This window comes from Misgurnus anguillicaudatus, chromosome 3, assembly GCF_027580225.2.
Source record: "Misgurnus anguillicaudatus chromosome 3, ASM2758022v2, whole genome shotgun sequence".
Classification (NCBI taxonomy): Eukaryota; Metazoa; Chordata; class Actinopteri; order Cypriniformes; family Cobitidae; genus Misgurnus; species Misgurnus anguillicaudatus.
Genome location: NC_073339.2, coordinates 34,237,074 through 34,261,818, shown reverse-complemented (window position 1 = coordinate 34,261,818; position 24,745 = coordinate 34,237,074). Strand labels below are relative to the sequence as shown.

At 37.6% G+C, this 24,745-nt stretch overlaps 1 protein-coding gene across 6 annotated transcripts in view; it reads right to left on the bottom strand.

Annotated features, from left to right (window-relative positions):
* Nucleotides 1-2,206: 2,206 nt before the first annotated feature.
* Nucleotides 2,207-24,745, bottom strand: part of klhl5 (kelch-like family member 5) — an 82,411-nt gene continuing 59,872 nt past the window's right edge. For 5 of the 6 annotated variants that reach the window (XM_055205638.2, XM_055205637.2, XM_055205639.2 and 2 more), the window contains 6 exons: nucleotides 16,931-17,117; nucleotides 13,826-14,050; nucleotides 13,069-13,231; nucleotides 12,726-12,938; nucleotides 8,162-8,333; nucleotides 2,208-4,850 (listed from right to left, as the gene is read on the bottom strand). In XM_055205638.2, the coding sequence (XP_055061613.1) occupies nucleotides 4,794-4,850; nucleotides 8,162-8,333; nucleotides 12,726-12,938; nucleotides 13,069-13,231; nucleotides 13,826-14,050; nucleotides 16,931-17,117 (1,017 nt within the window). In that variant the 3' untranslated portion in view covers nucleotides 2,208-4,793. Of the gene's footprint in view, nucleotides 4,851-8,161; nucleotides 8,334-12,725; nucleotides 12,939-13,068; nucleotides 13,232-13,825; nucleotides 14,051-16,930; nucleotides 17,118-24,745 lie in introns of all 6 variants that reach the window. The other variant, XM_055205635.2, reaches the window with a different exon arrangement.

Below are 24,745 nucleotides of genomic sequence, written 5' to 3'. Positions count from 1 at the left end.
AAGCATCTATAAAACACAACATATACATACGATATGCATAACAGTATTTACAATAGAAAAGATGATATGTTAAGCCACTGTACCGAATACTTAAAATGCCAAGATATATAAATATATATTTAAATCAAATAATTATTTATAACACTGCACGATGAAGTTAAACTCTGTAATACCTTTTTTATAAACAGCTTACATTTTCGATAACGTTCAATATAACATTACAATATGTGCGTGCTGTACACTGTACACAGAAGCATATCACTTGTATTATCTTTTGGATGCTGTTGATATATTCATACAGGTTCTGCTTTTCTAAATAGCTGAGCTATATATTTATGTTTGGTGTAATGTACGGTATACTACCAGCACTGGGTCAGTAAAAGTGTTGTAACTTAACCAATGGTGGGTTATTTCACCCAACAAATTAAATTAAATAAAATCCTTCCTCGGGAAGTAGTGATATTTCATACACATGAAGTCGAATTTCATATTGCATAAAAAACTATAGCCATGCAAAAATGAAGGCAAAATGCATTACAGCATACAATGATGTAATATGACATAACAGTATGTTTAAATCAGAGTACAATGATGTCACAGCTCCAATCTACTGTATGGCGTTAACATTTTATTGTTAACTGGATGTGGATCTTTTCTACATCTTAGATTGTTCTGATCTCAAACGGTGTCTGTCATTTCATTCATTCTCTTTTTCTGTACACCTCTCTTTCTTCCATGTAAAACACCGAAATGCAGGCGAGTTAAAAAAGAGCTGGATTTACAGATCAAATACCAAATCTGTGTTCACTGTGACTTTGATGCTGCACTTTTACTCAGCATAGGGTATAAATGTGGTACATAATGCCACCCATCTCTCTGACAAACAGATACCTGAAAAACCTGAAACTGTTATTCAGGGTTCCCACACCTTGGTTAACTTCAAATTCAATTCTCTAATATTCAAGGACTTAATGTGGGGACAAATTTTAAGTGAGCGCAAGGTTACATCGTGTTACCTTGTAAGATACATTGTTACAATTTTCATGTATCAAACACAAAAGCATTTTGGTATGGATCAAAGATATAAGCATTCAAAACTAACAGTGTAGACCAGAGGTGCCCAAACTTGTCTCACAATGACCTTTAATTTGCCCATCATTCCACGACAAATAAAGAAAAAGAATAAACGTAAATTAAACATTTTCTAAAATAAAATTTTTTGTAAATTGAAATAAAATCATTTTTAATATTTTTTATGTACATGGCATGCATATTTGAAGGTGTATAGGAAGCATTATAAAACTCAACAAACTCAGGTACTGTGGGCTAATAATGGAGAGGTCACGGGAGTGGCACACAGACAAAATTTAAAAATGATTGGCAAAATTGTTTTTTATAGCTATAACAGTTATCTTTGAAAATAAAACTGCATTAGTAAATTATTTTTTAAATATTAGAAAATTATACATTAAAGGTGCAGTGTGTGATTTTTAGAAGGATCTTTTGACAAAAATGCAAAATATACAAAACTATATTATCAGGGGTGTGTATAAAGACCTTTTTATAATGAACCATTATGTTTTTATTATCTTAGAATGAGACGTTTTTATCTACATACACAGAGGGTCCCCTTACATTGAAGTCGCCATTTTGTGCCACCATGTTTCTACAGAAGCCCTTAAAGGAATATTCCATTTTCTTAAAAGAAAAATCCAGACAATCTACTCACCACCATGTCATCCAAAATGCCGATGTCCCTCCCTGCTCAGTCGAGAAGAAACTATCTTTCTCGAGGAAAACATTGCAGGATTTTTCCCACTCTAATGGACCCCAACGGACACCAACACCCAACACCCAACTCAACACACAACAGCCCCCCTCAACGGAGTTTCAAAGGACCACAAACAATCCCAAAGGAGGCACAAGAGTCCCATCCAGCAAAACGACTGTCACCCTTGACAACAAAAATAACAAATATACACTTTTAAACCACAACTTCTCGTCTAGATCCGGTCCAGCGTATTATTGTCTTATTTTTTGTCAAAAATGACAATCGTTTCGCCAGACAAGAACCCCACGCCTCGTCTGGGACTGTTTATAGCACCTTGAAACTCCGTTGAAAAAAACTGTTAAGTGCCGAGCCAAGTATCAATTGTTGGTGTCTATTAAAGTCCATTAAAATAAGAAAAATCCTTCAATGTTTTCCTCAAAAAACATAATTTCCTCTCGACTGAACAAAGAAAGACATCAACATTTTGGATGACATGGTGGTGAGCAAACCATCTGGATTTTTCTTTTAAGAAAATGGAATATTCCTTCAACGGACAAACTTTTTTTACTAAGTTGTCTCCGTCAATTACATGTTTTTCTACCATAGCTTCTCAATGCTAAAAAAAGCGCCTAAGCCGTTGGTTGTAATTCACAACCTCACCACTGGATGCCGCTAAAATTTACACACTGCACCTTTAATCGAATCAGGGCAACTTTAATTTTAATATAACACAGAAACATTTACTTTCAGCCCATGGACCCCAGTCAGGTTTGATTTTTGGCCCTTGGTAGGAAAAAGTTTGGACACCCCTGATCTAGACATTTTATGCCATCATCCTACATTACACAGGAAATAAAATGGATTTTTTTCAAACTTCTTGCACAAAATAGATTCAAGCACTTTCAGTGACCTTTATCTATGTATGTTTATTTTCAAAAACCTTCCAGGGCTTTGAATTGTTTTTCCCAGATTCACAAACTTATAAGGATTTCAAGGACCAGTGGGAACCCTGGTAATAGGCTTTATGCCCAGCTGCACTACTTCCTGAACTTCAGCCAGCTCCTTGTTTCCTGTCTGCCACCACTGGACAAACTGATTAATCCAGGTGCGCCTGATTATTGTTGTTGTGACTACTGAAGTCAGGCACACCTGGATTAATCAGTTTGTCCAATAATGGCAGACAGGAAACAAGGCCTGTAAGTAGGATTTTAAGTGTTTTATTAATCAAAATCAATGTCTTTATACATAAATATGTCCTCGTTGGTGTAAAATGACCTCTGCCAGTGATCTGACTTTTCTTTGTAAGCTTAAATTTCTCATCTTTACTTACATTGAGCGGGTAAGTCCAAGGAGGCTTCCATATTGTTCCGCCATACTTATAAACTATAATAGCAGAGAGGGACAAAAAGCACTAGCCTACCAACGCGTTTCCACAACGTGTTTTCATTCAGAACACGTGAACCAGCTGCAACGGACAAGGAGATCAGTAAGTACATAACGGCTACCGTAGTTGCAACACGCATTTGGAAAGGCGAGGCGCTAGAGAGCACTATTCGTTTGAATGCAAAATACAATTTCACCACTAGATGGGGAAAATCCTACTTATTGTACCTTTAAAACAAGATGCATTAATGTGAGAAGAAGCTATAAGACAAGGCTAAAGAGAAAATATATAACAAAACAAAAATTATGTTTACTTGCGTAACCATATTGGCAAATAGTTTCTGTTCTACCTCAAAAAAAAGAAACACTATTTGCCAATTGTGTAAAAAAATACTTAAATGACTAAAGTATTAATTATGTAATATAATACACAAATGGTTTTAACACCAACCCGTAATTTTCTTATCGCATCCTGTTAAGACTTCCTATTTAAGCATTACATATTTTTTCCATCTATTTGTGGTTCATTGAAAGAGAGATGCACTAAATCTAAACCTTAGTCATCTGAACTTCTCTTTTCCTGCACCCTGGCAGAATTTATTTACATCAAACGGACACTGACCCAGAATCCTGCTGTTTCAGAGATGAATCACTGTATAAAAATAGAAATAATATGAATATAACATTGAACGAGCCACAGTACCGCTCACAATAACCATTATTTACAACCCACTTTTTAATCTTTCGCCAAATCCCCCTGGAGAGAGACACTGGTATAGAAACAGCATTTCAGTTTGTGTGGTTAACTTCCTCCAATGAGCACTGTGTGAATATGCATTAGACCTCATTATGATCGTCTTTCTTTGAGCTTAAAGCGTTTTGGGGAATGAGCGCACACAGTGTAAAGAAGCTTGTGTTACTCCCTTGTAGGTATAATTATCATATTTATATGCAATGTTGCCGATGTGCTTTGACTGTCTTCGGGCAGATCAATTAAATATAGAAGACACGCATGCCTGAAATGGACTAATAATGTGGAAGTTTCGTTGTCAGCATGCAGGCTGATTTTCATTTCTTATTTTCCCTTCTTATTATTTCTTTTTTATCTATTCCTTTTATCCATGCTTGATTTTTTAAATGTACCGTAGGTCCAATTTAATTTTTTCTCCTCATCAGTCTCTTTATCAGATATGCTTAACTACACTCCGGCTGTTCTTGAATGACAGATTATTTTTTGGCTCTGCATGTTCCAGTTATATTTTTAATCGACTCCGAATGATCTGTTTCATCATTTCCACTGTGTCCCCTGAGAGTACTCACTGTTATACAGTCACTGTTCTATCATCAGGGAAGAATATGTCAGTAACGGAGAATGCAGATGAAGGGATGAGACAGGGTGAACAGATAAATGCATGATTCAATCATGTAAAAAGGAAGTATAGTTTTTGCAGTGAATACAATAGATAAATACATACTAAAATGCATAGCAGTATACCAGAGTTCAGTGTTCTGCTGTGTGTCTGTGTATTATTTCTTTCTTTCCTGGTCAGCAGATGCTCTTATCCATCCAGACACACTGCATCAGGACCACTGTAGGTTTACACTCTAGATGGTCACCATGGAGATGACTGACAGCATATCAAAGCTTCACTGCAACCACACAGGCTCCAGCTCGACCTAAACACAGCGGCGCCACCTAAAAATCACAAAATCACATTAGCATTCTTTTTGACAATCCCTGCATGCCAATTTGCATACTATCAGTACTAAAATGTAGTCAAAATAATTAGATTTAGCATGTCCCATTTCTTTCAAAAGAACTCAAATGTTTATATTTTCCCATAATAAAAACAGTACAGGCAGGCATAGTATAAGTAAGCGCATTGGGACGCAGGCAATGACCTTCTCTGCAGTGCATTTATTGGATTGATGTTTTTAATTATCATTTATTTTTTGTTAACACACACAGTATTGCTCTCCACCACACTTTCATATACAGCTACACCTTGAATGCAGGAAGCACTGCACCAATATCAAAAGACACACCATTTACAAGCACCACAGAGATAGACATTATAGATGCATACTAAAAGGGACACTTCCAGCTCCGCCAGAGTTAAACATTTGATTTTTTGCGTTTTAGAATCCATTCAGCGGATCTCCGGGTCTGGCACTACCACTTTTAGCATAGCTTAGCACAATCCATTAAATCTGATTAGACCATTAGCATAGCGCTAAAAAATAACCAAAGAGTTTAGATATTTTTCCTATTTAAAACTTGACTCTTCTGTAGTTACATCATGTACTAAGACCGACGTAAAATTAAAAGTTGCGATTTTGGCAGATATGGTTAGGAACTCTTAACCTCTTATTCTGACGTAATAATCAAGAACTTTGTTGCTGTAACATGGCTGCAGCCGGCGCAATGATATTACGCACTGCCCGAAAATAGTCCCCTTGGGGACTTGCGGAATAATATAATTGCGCCTCCTGCTGCCATGTTACAGCAGCAAAGTCCTTGATTATTACGCTAGAATGAGAGTTTAGTTCCTAACCATATCTGCCTAGAAAATCGCAACTTTTAATTTTCCGTCAGTCTTAGTACACGATGTAACTACAGAAGAGTCAAGTTTAAATAGTAAAAATATTGAAACTCTTTGGTTATTTTTTAGCGTGATGCTAACGGTCTAATCAGATTCAATGAATTATGCTAAGCTATGCTAAAAGTGGTACCGCCAGACCCGAGATCAGCTGAATGGATTCCAAAACGGTAAAAATCAAATGTTTAACTCTAGGGGAGCTGGAAAATGAGCATTTAAAAAAAAGTGAAGTGGCCCTTTGATGATCTTTTTTTTTTGTTAACACACACACAGGGTTTCCCACAGCATATTTCAGTTAAGGCAGCCCGCCTAAGCTGGAAACCCTACTGCCTTAACTAGGCCGTCCAAAAAATAAAAAATAAATTCGCTGCACAAAAGGCTGTCAAGTGCATCTCGGAGAATAGCGTGTAAGCGCATCACACCGCATGCGGGGACGCGCGCCACACGACCGCAATGAGAAAGACGTGGTTCGGACCGTCACTGTCTGGAGGATAACTAGCCAGTTTATAAAACATCTCGGAGAATAGCGCAGACGCGCACTACACTTCCGAAATGAGATAATACGTGGTCCGTCATGTCTGGAGAAAAGCCAGTTGTAAGTGGATTTATGTTTTGGGTTTATTTAAGGCTGTTATTGTATTAGTCTATAGTTCTTCTAATTTTAAAGTAAGTTAGCTGGTGATTTTGTTGTTTGAGCAACCTGCTAGCTAGGTTTCACGTGCCTGTTGATTCAATATAATTGTTAAGCGCTCTTGCTCACTTTACTTATATTTACATGCTACAGTAGTTACACTCCTTTAAGATAAATGTAATTAATAGTGGGAAATAATCAGTTTTTACAATTTTTGCGCTATCTATCATCGTTCACCAGACGTTCTACAACATCTGCTTTAGTTTGTGTTTATTAACCCTTTAGTTTCACTTCATCATGCAGCTATTCCTCTTAGAGGTAAAAACACTGAGTGTTTTAAAAATAAATATTTTATTTATTTATTTTATTAAAATATTTTAATTTTCATCATGACGCATAGGCCCCGACCCTTTGATTGCCACGCCCTCGGCCCCGCCCACCATTCCAACCCTACCACCTTAACTAACAAATTTTCTGCGGGGAAACCCTGCACACAGTATTGCTCTCCACCACACTTTCATACACAGCTACACCTCGAATGCAGTAAGCACTGCACCAATAACAAAGGACACACCATCTACAAGCACCACAGAGATAGACATTATAGATGCATACTTAATAATTAAACTTTTTGGTTAGCAAATGTATTCCATCAAACTAATATAGGACTATATGGATAACTACAGTAGCACCAATGTTCACTGCCCCCTGTGCGAGCCTGGTTTCTCCCAAGGTTTTCACTCACTACCTTTTGATATTTTGGTTCTTTCCAAAGTTGCTCTGGCTTGCACACTTGGTGCTTACAGATAAAACTATTTCAGTCAGGTCAACTCTCACAGAACATTTTAGCATATTAGTAGTCGTAACATATCAATGCACTTGGTCTTGTCGCAGCTAGATCTGCTTGTGCTACTGCTATTACACACATGTTGTAGTGAGCATGCAAGAGATGCTGCTAACCAGATCTAGACAGGTGGAGCTGGGGATGGAGGCGGGTAAATGACAGAGCTTGATAGCATGCTGTGCCATACTGTACATTTTCTATGGCAAAGAATTACCTAAAAAAGCAGTTTGACAATAATGTGCAAGCTGATTGGTCAGTGGATTAAGCGTTTCATGACTGAACTGTCTTGTTTCTGTAAAGCTGCTTTGAAACAATGTATGTATTTAAAAAATATATACAATACAGTCTTAGAACGAATGTGTTAAAAACAACACATTAGTGTTGATTCTGGGACAACACACTAAATGCATTGTCCCAGAATCCACCCATCTCTGTGTTATTATTGAAACAACACATTGTGTGTTTCTTTTAACACAACTTGTGTTATATTTTAACACAAAATCAACACGAAATGATAAAATTAAACATAATGTGTTAAAAGCTTAATGCACAAAGATGTGTAATTGAATTGAATTAAACGTACAGTACACACACATGTGGTGGGTTGTGTTATTACAAATGAACTCTCTGCGTTTGATTGAAAAACATTACCTAAACACAACGAGAAATGAAACCCAGGAGAAAAAGGCAGTTGCTACGGTGAGAGGTAATGACAGATGCTGTGATGCAGAGCAAAGCTGTGTCTGTGTCAAAGCGATGGAGGCAGCATTTACATACAGAACAAACAGCCCCATAAACAAACATCCCCGGCAGGATCAAGACATATTGCTACTGTAGGCCAAACCATAAAAGAAACATGAAGGAAAGAAGACATGGATGAATAATGTAAAAGGGCAGAAATTGTCAGACACAGACAGACGATGTGTGTTTACCTGTGTCCACTCATTGGTCTGGGGGTCGTAGGCCTCCACGGTGTTCAGGTACACCTGGCCATCATAGCCTCCCACAGCATACAGACGGTCCCCCAGAAGACAAACCCCTACCGCGTCTCTGCTGAGGCTCATGGGAGCTACCGCTGTCCACACGTCTGTCTTTGGGTCATATCTGAAAGAGGAACAATGTTCAACGTTATGCAAATATTACAGATGCATACAGCAATATACTGTCGTAAATTGACTACATCTTTGTTCTGCACAATTTCAGGGCACAAAGCAAACATTGACTGACAAGACTCAGAGCAAGAGATGTTAAACAGACAAACAGACAGGAGGACATCTGTTTAAAGCAAAGATGCAACAGCAGCAGACAAAGAAAGAAAGAGATGGCGTGAAAGACAGTTCTTGGAGGAGATGAGCACGAGTCAGTCACACAAAAGATCAAATGCATTTTGGGCTAATGCAATGCTTCCAACACATGACCAATAGTGAGAAGGACAGGAAGTGACATTTAGAGACCCAATAACCACTCTGGAAAAGATGGACTCCCGGTGCGCTGACATTTCAAAGCAGCTCATAAAATCTAAATGCTGTGGACCGCAGTGGTTCTTCTTTCAGTGAAAGCTTTGATTTAATTTATTTATATTCTAAAGTAGAAAAAATTCTCGCTCACTGGTCATGTATTAATAAAAACTGAAATCCTATATCTTTTTAATTGGCACACCAGCTCAGGGGTCATGTGGTGTTCAGTTGGTGTGATGAAGGGATCATTTACACCTCCTACATGGCTTTACACGCACTAAAATCAATAAACTCCTATATGCAACATACATACTTTACATGCGAAGTTCAGAAGTGCAACAAAATATCTCCATTAAGACTTTAAACCAGTCTGTATATTAGTTTTGTAAAAACCTTCAAGAGGTGGGGATGTAATGCAACACATATTGAACTATGGATGACACATCAATATTAATTTTACAGAGATGGAACATAACCAACTCAAGTCTGTGTCTTAAAGGTCATGTTCTTTCTGATCCCATTTTTTAAACCCTAGTTAGTGTGTAATGTTGCTATAATAGCATAAATAATACTTGTAAAATGATAAAGATCAAAGTTCACTTCCAGGCGATATATTTTCTTTAATAGAAATCGTTTTTCAAAGCCTACAGCGAACGGACGGTTTGGACTACAGCCCTCTACTTCCTGCTTTAATGATGTCACTAGAACATTTTTTGACTAAACTCCGCCCACAGGAATACGCCATTCGTCAGCTAAGCTAACGGCAAGCTAAGCTGCTATCAAATCACAACACACTAAACAAGCTGCACAATCAGAACTCGTTACGTATTTCTGTAGGAGGGACTTCATAAAACAAGGAAGACATCAGCCCGTTTTCAGGATAGTGAAAACAGCGCTATACAGTTAAGTAAATGGTGTGAAAAATACCACATTTTTTTACACGTGAAACATGAACACATGTTATGTTGTGCACTGTAAACACGTTCAAAGCTTTAAAAACACAAAAAGAACAGGACCTTTAAAAAATTCTAAATAAATCAAAACAGAAACACTATCTGGTTGCAAAAAAAGTTAATAAATGTGTTCAGGAATTGAGTTTGTTACTTTAGTGCAAAGTTTTAATAGAAAGTTATTTAAGATAAGGTTAATTTATTTTACAATGCTCTTACCTCAACTTAGACGAATGAATACATACCTATCTTTTTTCAATGAGTGCACTTAATCTTTGTAGAGCGCATTGTGAATGTGTTAGCATTTAGCCTAGCCCCATTCATTCCTTAGGATCCAAACAGGGATGAATTTAGAAGCTACCACACTTCCATGTTTTCCCTATTTAACGACTGATACATGAGTAGTTACATAGTATGGTGGCACAAAATAAAACGTGGCGATTTTTTAAGCGGATAAAAATGAGAACTATATTGTATGGGGGAAGAGCACTTAGTTTGCAGCACTTCAACCTTGGCGCGCAGTAACATCATCACTCCTGACTACTCCCCTTCTCGCTTAAACTTCCATCAATATTACTGCACCCGAGGTTGAAGTGCTGCAAACTAAGTGCTCTTCCGCCATACAATACAGTTTATGCGCTTAAAAAATTGCCATGTTTTATTATGTGCCACCAAACTTACTCGTGTAACTACTTACGTAACAGTCTTTAAATAGGGAAAATGTGGAAGTGTGGTGGCTTTTAAATTCATTCCTGTTTGGATCCTAAGGAATGAATGGGGCTAGGCTAAACACATTCACAATGCGCTCTACAAAGAAGTGCACGCATTGAAAAAAGAAAGGAATGTATTAATTTGTCTAAGTTGAGGTAAGAACATAGTAAAATATTGAAAAACGGTAGTGTTTTCCTTTAAAATAGCTCTGCGGCCCTCCAACGAGAGGGAAATCTCAGAAATATCCACAAGCCCGTTTGAGACCCCTGATGTAATTCTGTGACTTATTGTCATATGTGATCCTGCCTGTGGAAATCCAGCTATTTTCATAAGTCATTTTTGGTTATTTACATTTTTCACATCAAATCATTTTATATATAAAAAAAACATTTGGTGAAAATATCACCTTGATATCTTTAATATTGACTGAGTAAGGTCAGGTCAAGCGTGATGAATTTCAGTCTCAGAAAATCATTTTTAAAGAAATTCCAATGTTAAAGGAATATTCAATTTTCTTAAAAGAAAAATCCAGATAATTTACTCACCACCATGTCATCCAAAATGTTGATGCCTTTTTTTGTTCAGTCGGGAAGAAATGTTTTTTGAGGAAAGCATTGCAGGATTTTTCTCATTTTGGTGGGCTTTGGTAGGGCCCAACATTTAATACTTAACAGTTTTTTTCAACGGAGTTTCAAAGGACTCTAAATGATCCCAAACGAGGCATAAGGGTCTTATCTAGCAAAACGATTGTCATTTTTGACAATAAAAATAACAAATATACACTTTTAAAGCACAACTTCTCGTCTAAATCCGGTCCAGCGCGACCTAACGTAAATGCGTAGTGACGTAGGGAGGTCACGTGTTACATATATAAAACGCACATTTGCGGACCATTGTAAACAAGAAACTGACACAAAGACATTAATTAGTATAACGTCATGACGTATTGCGTGGGGTCACGTTGGCGCATCACGACCGGATTTAAACGAAAAGTTGTGGTTTAAAAGTTTATGTTTGTTATTTTTATTGTCAAAAATACGTCATGACGTCAAGAGGTCACAGAGGACAAACGCGAAACTCCGCCCCAGTGTTTACAAGTGTTGAGAACGAGGACCGTTCCTACGTTGTTGTATGTCAACTGATACTAATTAATGTCATTGTGTCAGTTTCTTAATTACAATGGTCCGCAAATGTGCGTTTTATATATGTAACACGTGACCTCGCTACGTCACTACGCATTTACGTTAGGTCGCGCTGGACCGGATTTAGACTTAGCAAGTTGTGCTTTAAAAGTGTATATTTGTTATTTTTATGGTCAAAAATGACAATCGTTTTGCTAGATAAGACCTTTATGCCTCGTTTGGGATCATTTAGAGTCCTTTGAAACTTTGAAAAAACTGTTAAGTGTTGAGTTAAGTATTAATTGTTGGGCTCTATTAAAGTCCATTAAAATTAGAAAAATCCTGCAATGTTTTCCTCAAAAAACATAATTTCTTCTCGACTGAACAAAAAAAGACATCAACAATTTGGATGACATGGTGGTGAGTAAATTATCTGGATTTTCTTTTAAGAAAATGGAATATTCCTTTAAGACATCAAATTTTCACAGATGGGCTCACATATTCTCAGTCCATTCTTTCACAAAAGAAAAAAATCATTTCAATTTTTTTATTTGTTCAGCACTCTTCAACTTAAGTTTCTCTACAGGGACTCATCTCAGAGACAGGCACTTTGATATAAACGCAATGTTCTGGGATTCCCGCATTGTCTTTCTGAAGTACTGCTTAAGATTTGAGACCTAACCAAAACACAAGACTTTTGTAATTTTAGCAATATATCCTGGTGTTTGGTACTTGCGTGAAATGGAAACTGTGCTTTTTTTAGGCAGAAATGGTTTGCTGAGATCATAAATGTTGAGCATTGTACTAAAAACACATTCAGACATTTTCTCTGGGACCCTCTTTCCATTTATATGCTGTGCTAAACCAGACTGACTTTCAATTGAACACACTCTCTTTTCACAAGGGAGAAATTACTTTATATGGTTGCACATTATTTAGAAACTGAAAGAACAGTTAGCTGAAGAAGACATAGCTTAAGATGCGCACACAGTATACTTTACATATTTATTTTTACCAAATGTAGCAGAAGAACTTATTAACGACACCAATCTTCAAATTCCACATGGGAACAATATGTACGGGTCTTTATAGCTCCCCATAATGATAATTTGATCTATCTATCTATCTATCTATCTATCTATCTATCTATCTATCTATCTATCTATCTATCTATCTATCTATCTATCTATCTATCTATCTATCTATGAAAGCTAAACCCTAAACTGACTCTTTGCGGTCTTGTTTTGGTGTTCTTACCTTTCAACGCAGTCTGACAGTCGAGACGCCAAGCTTGAGGCAGGGGCATCATGGCCACCGATGGCATACAGGAAGCCATTCCATGTTGCCACGCCAACACCGCCTCTGCGTTTGGACATGGGAGCACAGCTGCTCCATTTATTGGTGTGGGGATCGAAACACTCGACTGACTTCAGACATGAACTTCCATCCCTGCCGCCTACTGCATACAGCCTTGAAGGACAAGACACAGATGGGAGAATATTACCGTTTACACACATAATTGGTAATTTAAACACTTGTAATACTTCATTCAATTTAAACACAGACAAAGCGAATAACATTTGAATGTGTCAAAGCTTACTTGCTATTTAAGACTGCAACTCCTACGGTGCTCCGGGGTGTTGCCATTGACGCAACAAAGCTCCACTGGCGAGCTTGAGGGTCCCAGCGCTCTACAGTGCTTAGGTAACTCCAACCATCATGACCACCCACTGCATACATAGGGCCTTCTAACACTGCAACACCTACACACACAAAAACACACATATACACGGTCACAACATGCAAATAAGCTGTACGCTCAAAGAGACCTGAACCTTGCAGCTGTTACAAACAGATTTTAAAGAAGGTTGGATCACCTTTAAAGATGCAATGTGGGACATTGAGTGCTATCTAGTGGTGAGACTGTGAATTGCAACCAATGGCTCAGTCCACAGCTCACCCCTCCTTTTCAAAATGCATAGTCAAGCTACAGTAGCAGCCACAGGACAAACACGTCATCGTCTGAAACAACATACTGTAGTAACAAAACGCGCTCTATAGTACAGTTTGTTTATTTAGGACTATTGTAGAAACATGATGCCGCAAAATGGCCACTTCCATGTTAGGGGGCCCGCAGTGTATATAGATAAAAACGGCTCATTCTAAGGTAATAAAACCAAGAGTTCATTTCATAAGGTCTTTATACATCACTGATAATATAGTTATGTATAATATATTGCTTTTCTGTCAAGAGATCCTTCTAAAAGTCCCACATTGCACCTTTAGATGTTAAATACATGTTAAATGTGTCCCAAGCAATCCATGAATATAAAGGCACTAAAGCGGTCATTCCTCACCCAGGCCATGTCTGTGAGTGGACATGGGTGGCATGACACTCCAGCTCTTGCTGCGAGGGTTGTAACACTCCACAGTGTTGAGGGTCTTCAAGCCATCTCGTCCCCCTACCACATACAAGCGATCGTCCAGGACTGCAACGCCGAACTGTAGACGCCTCCCGCTCATGACGGCCACTTGCCACCACGTATCCCTCCGTAAACAGTACTGCTCAACACTAGTGGCCCCTTTTAAAACAATTCCAGTCAGTTAAAATCCTAAACAACCAGGCATGAATACATCCAAATTTACGTTAACTTTAAAGGCGGGGTGCATGACCTCTGAAAGCCAATGTTGATATTTGAAATCACCTTAAAGGAACAGTATGTAGGATTGTGGCCAAAACTGGTATTGCAATCACAAAACCTGTGGCTAAAACTGGTACTGCAATCACACAACTGGTGGCCAATACAGAAAATGACAACATAAACATCAGTTGAGGGCTGCAACTCCACTTTTTAAATGACAATATCCTGGCCAGACCACTGTTGTCAGTCATATAAGTATTTGAAATAAAAATGATTTCTTAATGTCTAGTGACATATCAGGGCCATTTTGTGATCAATTGATATACATTTTTTACTGTTCCTTTAACAAACACGGCCCTACCCCAATAGAATCTGGATCTTGTTTTGATAGACCCGCCCCACACATACTCAACCCAGGCAACGATGTCGGTTAGTAGATATGCTCCTTACTGCTGATTGGCTTCAAGTGTGTTTTGGTACTCATCCCGTCTCCAAAAAGCATGCACCCCGCCTTTAAAAGCACTCATTAATACTATTTAGACATCTTAGTAATTAGAATGATGTCACAGTTTTTTTTTACCAAATAAGATATTTGGGTAACACTTTACAATAAGGTTCATTAGTTAACATTAGTTCATGTATAAACTAACATGAACAAACCATGAGCAATACATTAGTTACAGTATTTATTAATCTTTGTTAATGTTAGTTAATAGAAAAAAAGCTTTTAATTGTGTGTTTATGTTAGTTCCCAGTGCATTAACTAACGTTAACAAGATTTCAATAAACTATGAGTAATTGTTGAAATTAACATTAACAAAGATTAATAAATGCTGTATAAGTGTAGTTCATTATTAGTTCATGTTAACAATTGTAGTTAACTAATGTTAACTTATGAGCCTTATTGTCAAGTGTTACTGATAACTGCTTACTGAAAACTCACTGGGCAAAAAGATAAGCATTAGAGTCCTGTGTTCGGAACAAGGCAGACAGCTGTCAAATATAACCTTAATATCTGTAATACTGACTGAGTAAGGACATGTCAAAGAAAATCAAGTAAATTCAATGCTTAAAATCAAACTTGATTTCATAATTAACTACATAAGTATTTTAATAGTAAGTTTTCAAATAGGAAATACCAAATGCATATCTGTCAACATTGGAATTTAAAAATAAGGGAAACTTCCCAAACCGTAACGTTACGTAACGTAACGTTAGCCCGTTAACTTGCGTTGTCCCGTGAGCGGGACACCTAAGTTTACTTCAATATTTTTCATGTAAATGTTAATCTATCACGACAAACTATATGGTTGGAAAGGTCTAAGAATGGAGTTTTCATATTTCAAAACCTTTTAGCAGTAATAATAATGCAGTAACTGTAATTTATTCATTTGTGACAATGCAGCAAACCAACATAAACCTCAGTTTTTTTATTAATTTATGTTTTAAAAATAATACTATATTGCATTTTTTTATTTATTACAAAAAGAAATAACTGCTATAAAAATGTATTTTTACGTCCAGACACTTCCGTTTCTTTTTTTAAAGTGGCTTCTTTAAAACAAGACCAAAATTAGGCTTCTAGACCAAAAAATGCCAGAGTTATATTAATTTGAAGGTGTACATCACCTTTTCACCCCCCCCCCCCTTCCCCAATAAAAAGGGCTAAAAAATATTTTTTTTGTATTTGTACTGAAAAGCATTACTTAAAACCTTCTGAGTTAAGTATTAAAGCACAATCAGCAGTGTTTCCCTAGACGCAAATTACAAAAAATGCACACCCGGCCTCAAGCATTAGCCAGCACATCCAAATGTGTGAGCTAAATGCACTAGGCAGTTGTAACTTTGCGTACGGCTTGTCATCCTCTACCCATCCTCCAGAAGCTTTTCTTCTTCTTGTTTCATTGGCGGATGCTGTTTCAGTGATATTTTACAGATATACTGCCGTCTGCTTTACCGGGTGTGAATGTAGCAAACATCAAATATCGTCAGTGGAATTTTTTTATAAATAGGCTAAAAATATGGGAGAAATATGGGAAATGAATCAAATTGGATAATGGTGAGAAAGAATGATAAAATATGAGAGAATCACAGCAAAAACGGGAGGGTTGACGGGTATGACTAAATGTCAATAGCTATTAACAGCTAAAAAAAAAAGGAAGTACAAAGCTTTAATTCAAATTGAAAAAGTCTGCATTCTTTGTGTTCCTTTTTTTGCTCTGTCTAGACAACCGCAAATTTACTTTTGCTTTTTAATAATGTCACTTCATTCAATGAGTGTTTTTTTAGTAGGGAGGCATATTAGCTCTTCACAAAATCTTGTAAACATGCTTCCACTGAATATAAGTTACATCTGAAGCACTGAAGACACTGAAAACAAACTAAAGCCTACATGATTTGCATTTATCACAGCTCTGCCTTCAGCCATAATGTTCATCTTTAGCAAGTACACATAACACATACAGCCATGCTGTATTTCACCCAGCAAATATGCAGGTAGATAACAGATCAGCATCTTTCACCAAGAAGATATGACACAATATAAACACAAACTGCTTACAGACCTTTACACAAGCTGGCCACACAGTATTAAAAACATTTTTCAAGTTAAACGCTCTATTAATTCAAAAGATCATTATGGCAAAATGAAAATGTTCATTACCAGCAGTCCACTCTACTAAGGAATGGAGACTGACAGAGAGATGGGAGAAAGAGAGGAGGGGGGCTTAGAGGTACCTTGTTATCAGATTATGTCTGACATTTTTAAGGCAAAGGCTGACCGAACTATCGAAACAGCATTAAAAGATATGTCAGAGGTACCTTTTGTGGCATCCATGCCACCCACGGCAAAAAGCGCCCCTACAGTGGCCTTACGGGGGCGTGTCCTCGGGCTCTGGAGGAGTGGCCGTCTCTCTGGTAACAAATGATATTTCATGGCCTCCATTACCAACCGCTGACACTCCACACTGTCCCTTAGCAATGGGTTGGCCTCCATATCTGCTAAAAACTGTATATACAAAAGACATTAACTACATCCTTGCAGAGAACACACATTAAAAATAATGCATAAACAGGCCAAACTTTAATATGCATAGATTTTTGTTTAAACACCCTTCATTTAATTAAATACTTTATTACCCCGAGTAATCACAATACATTTACTGCTGTTCATTTACTAAATGTTACCGACATTGTGAGTTCTCATAGTTTAAATCAAATTTGTCATGCTATGAAAACCAATAAAGACCAATAAGCTGCCTACCAACTTGAAGTTGATCAGTGTTATGGATGAAACAAAGTGGGAGAAGATTAAAAAAGCTTATAAAGGAATACTCCACTTAAAAAAAAAACTGAAAATGTACTCACCCCCATGTCATCCAAAATGTTCAGTAGAGAAGAAATTAAGTTTTTTGAGAAAAACAATCCAGGATTTTTCTCAATTTAAGAGTTTTTTGGACATCAAAATATTATTTTTAAGAAAGTGGAGTATTCCTTTAAACCTTAATACAAGCAAGAGGGAAAATTGTACGAGGAGTGTCCAACCTTAACAGAGTTAGACCATTATTTGGTTGAAATGGACTAACTTTTGGCTCTCTATCGCCATCTCTGTTTGAAAGTTGAAAAGTAAAGTTATTTTCTTTACATGGGTTGTTATTCGTGAATCTGATTGTTTGAGCTATACTACTGTACGTATGGGTTGTCTGTGATCATTGCATCATATGTCCCACATGGACATGATAGTAGGAACTGCAGAGTATAAGTACCATCAGTCAAAAATGCGTTTTGAAGAGAAAAAAAAACATATATAAGTCGCACTGGACTATACGTCGTGTTTATTTAAAAATTAGGGTTACACAAAATCCAAGCCGAAGAACAGACATTTAATCTGGAAGGGCAAGTTATTACTAAATAATAGCACAGAACAGCAGGCTGAATAGGTTTCCGTACATAACATAACATAACATAAACAGTTATTTACACGATAAACAATAGCATACAGAACATACCTGGGAGGCTGAATAGGTTAAATTAACATGACAAACCAAATCAAGTTTAAAAAGGTCCTGAAGTCATTCCACATCACTGAATCCATTGAATTACATGAGCAGCACAGAGCGGACTCTCTCAGCTATAGACGGTAAAGGTTTCTCTTGGCACATATGAAATCATTTTGACGTTTAAGTTGCACCCTGAACTTAAGTTCCAGGACCCGCCAAACTATGAAAAAAGTGCGACTTATAGTCTGGAAAATACGGTACGTTTTACAAAGTGCATCTGATAGAAAGTGAACATGATGCATATCTGCCACTTTTGTTTTGGACCAAATTAAAACGCAGATGTTTTAAAACATAGATCAATACACCACGATAAATCATGACACTGACATCTTCCATTCCTTTAGATCTCTAAAGCTATCGGCACCTCTCAAGAGCCCTCCCCATATTCTACTAAACTCTTATTTTGGCACGGGATCTGTCGCTTTCCCTTATTGAATTCCAGCTTTCCACAGTTTGGAACTTTATTTTAACAACAGGATAAATCCTCAAATGTCAACAATTTTTGTCTCTTAGAACTTCCAAGATTAAAGCTGCCATTAAGATGACAAGTTTGAATTTTAAACAACTGCTATTGCACCATTCTGAGTACCAACACAAGCGAAATAGCAGCTGGGTCCCTTTTTTGTGTAACCACGCATATACAAAATTGTCACACTGACATTTCCTGGGAAATCTGTTCCCAACTGCTCACATTTAAAATTATTATTGTAAACCTACCATTGTGAATCTGAGTAAGGTAATAATTCATTTTAACGCGAAAAAGTTTCAGCTTTAAACAATTACATCACAGATACAGATTCTTAAAGAATATCATGCAGAAAACCAATGGCATCATAACATTCGTTTTGGATTTTCTTAGAAGTCATGTGATAAACCCTAGCATTATCTGAAACCTTCATTTTGATGAGACTATAGTTGAGGCCTGTGTATTGAAAACACATCATAACATCATAACCAGCTGTCAAGCATAGTGGTAGCAACATCATACACTGCGGTTGGTTTTCAGCAGAAGGAGCTGGACAGCTTCCTGGCATCATGAACAATGTGGAAAGAGCCAACATACATACAAATCCTTGAGGAAAAACCAGTCAGCCAGATCTGTATGTAGGGTAAGATTAATTTTCCAGCAGGACAATGGTGGAAAGCGCACAGCAAAAACTATGAGGGAAAGGCTGGAAACAAGACTGTATATTTCTTCCAATGGCACAGCCCAGAATCTAAACCAATTGCAGTCCAGAAACTCTAATTTTAGACTCGACACAATCTAAACAAAGAAAGTTTAAGGAAAAATCTCAAAAAGACCCAAAGCTGTAACTTTTGCTAATGGATTACTACAGTATGTAAAGTGTGGGGTGGATACTGCAAATTTTTGTATACATTTGATTACTGATGTTATTATTACTATTAAATACTGCATTTTTTGGTATTATCCTCTCGCAAAAACATGGTTATACCATGATCAGCCCATTCTCATTATTTGCATATACTGTATTTTATACGCCTTGTAAGTCAGTATGAATTAATTTTGTCATTTATGAGGCAAGAGACAACATTACCGTCTACAGCCACAAGAGTCCGCCATATGTTGCTTCTGTATTCATTTACGTAATTCAATGGATTCAGTGATGTGAAATGACGAGTATGCAAACTTCACGCTAGTTGACTTGTTCAGTTAATTTAGACTATTCAACCTTCCAGGTAAGTTCTGTATATGGTTTATTGTTTAAATAACTGACAATATTACTTTAACGTACAGACATCTATTCAGCCTGCTGTTCTGTCTGCTATTGTTTAGTTGAATAACTTGCCTTTTCAGATTAAATGTCTGTTTTTCGGCTTTGATTTTGTGAAGTAATTTTCTAAATAAACGCAACGTATATCCACTGTCACTTATATATGTTATTTTGTCTTAATGACGCATTTTTGAATGATGCGGCTTATACTCCAGTGCGAATAGTGTGAAAAAGCGTGCAATACATAAGCCAAATTCCAATTTTGCGTCCATATGATACGCCAATCCTTTCAGTTCACTTAAAGGAACACGCCCAGATTTTGGGAATTTATCTTATTCACCGTATCCCCCATAGTTAGATCAGTACATACATACCTTTCTCATCGCCGTGCGTGCTGTAACTCTGTCTGACGCAGCCCCCGCTAGCTTAGCTTAGCACAAAGACTGGAAGTGAATAGCTCCAGCTAGCATACTGCTCCCAATAAGTGACAAAATAACACGAACATTTTCCAATTTATGTGTTGTGATTTGTCACACCGTGTACAAATAACAAGGTCATATGAGACACAGCGATCTTTTAACAGTATACTATACTGTGAACTATATTCTTAGAAGACGAAGCACTGCTACATGGGCGGAGTGATTTGCACAACTCTGACCGAACTCTCTGATCCTCACCAGGGGGCTTCTCCGCCCATTAAGCAGTGCTTCGTCTTCTGAGAATATAGTTCCCAGTATGTATACTATTAAAAGATGGCTGTGTCCCACACGACCCCGCCACTTGCACACGGTGCGACCACACAAATCACAACACACAAATAGGAAAATGTCCGCGTTATTTTGTCACTTATTGGGAGCAGTATGCTAGCTGAAGCTATTCACTTCCAGTCTAGCTAGCGGGGGCTGCGTCAGACAGAGTTACAGCATGCACGGAGATGAGAAGTTACGTATGGACTCATCTAACTCTGGGGGACACGGCGAACAAGCCAAACTCCCAAAATGTGGGCGTGTTCCTTTAATATTATGTTACTCTGGAAAACCGCCCAAAACTGAGCAGTACAAAGCCGTACTATGCATTGTAAAAAGCACCATTTGAAAGGTCAAAAACTACTAGCCATCAAAAAAAAATTGTCATAAGCAACTGAACATTAAAAAAAAATTCACTATAAATTAATGATTCCTTAATAACTTACTGTTCATCGACCTTTTGAATTCCTGATGTGTCCACTTAAAAAAAATTTAATGAAACTGAAATACTTTTTAAAAACATTTTTGCCTGTGTCTGAGAATACTATAGATTTCCCATAACCGTACTTCTTCTCTGACAGGACATCTTAAAAATTCATAGCCGCAAGAGCTACAGAATACAACAGGCTCCAAATCAAACCTCTCACTTTGACCACTTAAAGATACGCTTTGATAACCTGACAGTGTTGAATGTATCTCAGCTTCTCAGGAGAAGACTCGGGGGACTAAAACAAGCGTCTGGTGAAACATCTAACAAAAGGTCCTACCTACATCCTACCTACAATCCTTTTTAAAGGAGGGATTCCCAGTGAGGGGGTGCAAGTATCACCCTGGACCTCTAAAAAAACAATGTAGAGATTCTTATATAGGTTACAGCTCCTGAGTAAAAGCTTTAAAGAAGCTGAAACGACGACATACACACACATAACCCATTTCCTGCTAGGAGTACAGCTCCAAATCATTACCACCTCATACATAACCATCAAATAGTGCATTTGTTATTCTTTCCCCTTTCCTGTGACGTTTTCCCATAATGACACCTCTTTACAAGCATTCTCCCTGTACATTCTTCCTCTCATCTGCCTTGTTTATCTTCTTCCTCGGCTGGCTGCTTAAAGGAGAGGATTTTAATTAGAAGGGTGGCGTAGACAGTTACGGTAATGACAGTGAAATGAATTCTGCTACAGAACAGATAGCCCCATAAAGACACTCTTTAGTAGGGGTGCCGGGTACGATCAAGATCTTAAAAAATTATTTGTCAAGATAACAACAACAAATCAATAAGACTAGCAACGCAGCAAAATCGATTGCATCACATTATGTAATGAATGAACTGAATGAATTGACTCAAAATAATAATGCATTACAAGCATTATGTGGATGAGTCATGCACACACCTGTGTACGTACATCAGCTGCATTTGTGCCAATACACCGAGATCTTGCTCTGATCCAACATATTTACTAGGTGGCTTATTAGTATTAGTTGGTATGATCAGATTCGTACATTTTTGTACGATTTGCTTTTGCCCGTGTGGCGTTGGGGTTAGGGGTGGGGTTTCGCTATTGTTATTTTCAATTATTAATTTTGTACCAATTAATACGAATTAGCCAACGCGTAAAATATGTAAGAATTCTTATTAGATCAGGCTGGTAAGATCACATGTACCCCTCTATGCAAATCTGCAAAAAATATGCATATGCATGCATGCAGATGCCCGCAGATGCCCACGCAACAATGAGGATGATACATTTTCCATCAGCATTTGCATTGCTTGGTGCTGCTTGAGATATGAAATACCGTGTGCGTGTCTGTGTGTGCACCAGTAGTCAAGTATCATCTTACTGAATCCATAATCACATCCATCACAGCGTTAGGGAAAGAGTTAGAGCTCCAATATTCCCCCACACATACAACGCCACCTCCTTCTCACTCTCCATCCATCACCCTATTCCTCCTTATTTCCACCCCCCTTTTCTCTTTCTTCTCTCTGTGCTAAAACAAAAGCTAATGATTTTCTTCTCTCACAAAGAGCCTATGTCACATGCGGCGAACAAATACATCTGTCATAAGCTCCTATCGATCATGTCCGCTCAACGCGCAAACTGAAAAAAACACGATGGAAAGAAATTAATGTTCCGCGGTTGAGCCGGCCGGACTGCGCATGGGAAAGCAAGCTTTTTCCTCAGTGAAGAGAGCAGAACAACCGATTTACATTTAGATGGAACTGAACAAAACTCGAGTAGCCAGGAATGAGAAAACGTTCACCTGGAATTATTTTCTCTCTCTTTTTTACCTAAGTGAGAGAGAGATAAAGGTAGAAAGGTGCAGTTCAAATTCATCATGCATTGAAATGAAAATGTGCAAAATGAAATGAAAGCACTCTCAGTTGACGACAATAACAAACTCTTGATTTATTTACTAAAAAACTGTGATAACAATGGCATATGATCAGAACAGATGGACGTGGTCCGAGGAGGGTGTTTTTATATATTTAAGATGTATAAGCCAAAAGAAACTTTCAATTGAGTGTGTGTCTGTGTGTGAAAGATGTTAAGAATATAATAGAAGCGAAGACAAGCCACAACAACATCTTATCACACTCACCACCAGGCTCCAAACACATCCCATCACCGAGTACAAAGTCACATAGCCTAGCAGAAAATGCATTGACCTTCACACACACATACAAACTAGACTGCAGCAGGAAACCTCAAACTCTACATGGAGCTCTACATGATCTAATTCAAGCTACACAAGCTTGAAATGTTGAAAATTGCAAGGCCAATAGCTTGAATAGAACCACGCTGTGCAAATTTGTAACAATTAGTTAAACTGTTAACACTTTTATAGCTAGCTAATAATGAACTGGCTATTGGAACTGATATTTTAATGTTCAACCCTATCTCCCTTGAGTAATGAGGTTTTATGGCCACAGCAATGCAGGTGCAGATGTTAAGAACGACATAAAATGGTTTAAAATGGATTGTGGTAGTTCATATCAAAGGTCTTGTTCATGTTTTTAGCCAGTAGCCTTACACTACAGCCCAGTGATATTAAGGGGATGGAAAGTCTTATATTAAAGAGCATTTATTGAACAAACAGTCAATGTGTTTTGTCAACTTTTGTCGCCATAAAGAAAAGAATACACATTTTAAAGTAATTTTCGCAAATTTATAAGAATAAATGATGATACAAATAGGGGTGTAATAAGACACGAAACGAGACACGAGATTGGGTTCACGAGAACGAGACGAGATTTTTACACTTTAAAAAAAACCTCAATGATAAAATATATGAATCGGGAACTAAAATCACATAATCTAGGATTGTAATTGGTAATGAAGTAATTTAAAGGGGTGGTTCAATGGTATTTCATGCATTCTCACTTATTAACACTGTTTAAGAGTTGTTTCCTCATGCTAAACGTAGGCAGTGTCAAAAAAGCAATTGGGAGTGTAACAGAGTATTTCTGTGCCGAATGCACTTTGCCATGGTTCGTACAAGTTTTGGAAAGTTTTTTTCGATTACGGGTCCAGCAATGGATATAGTTTATTATCTGGGGTAGCAGCAGAGTTTTGCTTGTGTGTTTGATGCTCTGGATTTCATTGAAAAGTCCCAACTGGGTCATTGCATGCAGTAAGACTTCTGTCTTATGTTGGAAATAAGCGTGTGCATATTGTATAAATCAGTGGTTCTCAAACTTTTTCAGCGTGCGGCCCCCTTTGTGTACGGTGCATTCCTTTGCGCCCCCCCAAAGAAAATTTATGACAAAAACAGTTCTAAAACTTCACATTTTAATTAAACAAAACATTAAATTATACAAAGTAGTGCTGCCTTGTTGTTTTTTTTTTTTTTGGTTTAATTTCACAGAATCCATGATAAATTAATGTATTTTATAAAATGTCATAAAACTGGGGCCCCTGGCACCATCTCGCGGCCCCCCTGGGGGCCCCGGACCCCAGTTTGAGAACCACTGGTATAAATGACACAATCATGTAGTGAATCATAAGTTAAACAGTGTTGTATAGTGTTGCATGACTCGTACTCGCTCCTCCCGCGGTAGTAACTCCTCCGTCTTCATTTTTTCGTACGTTA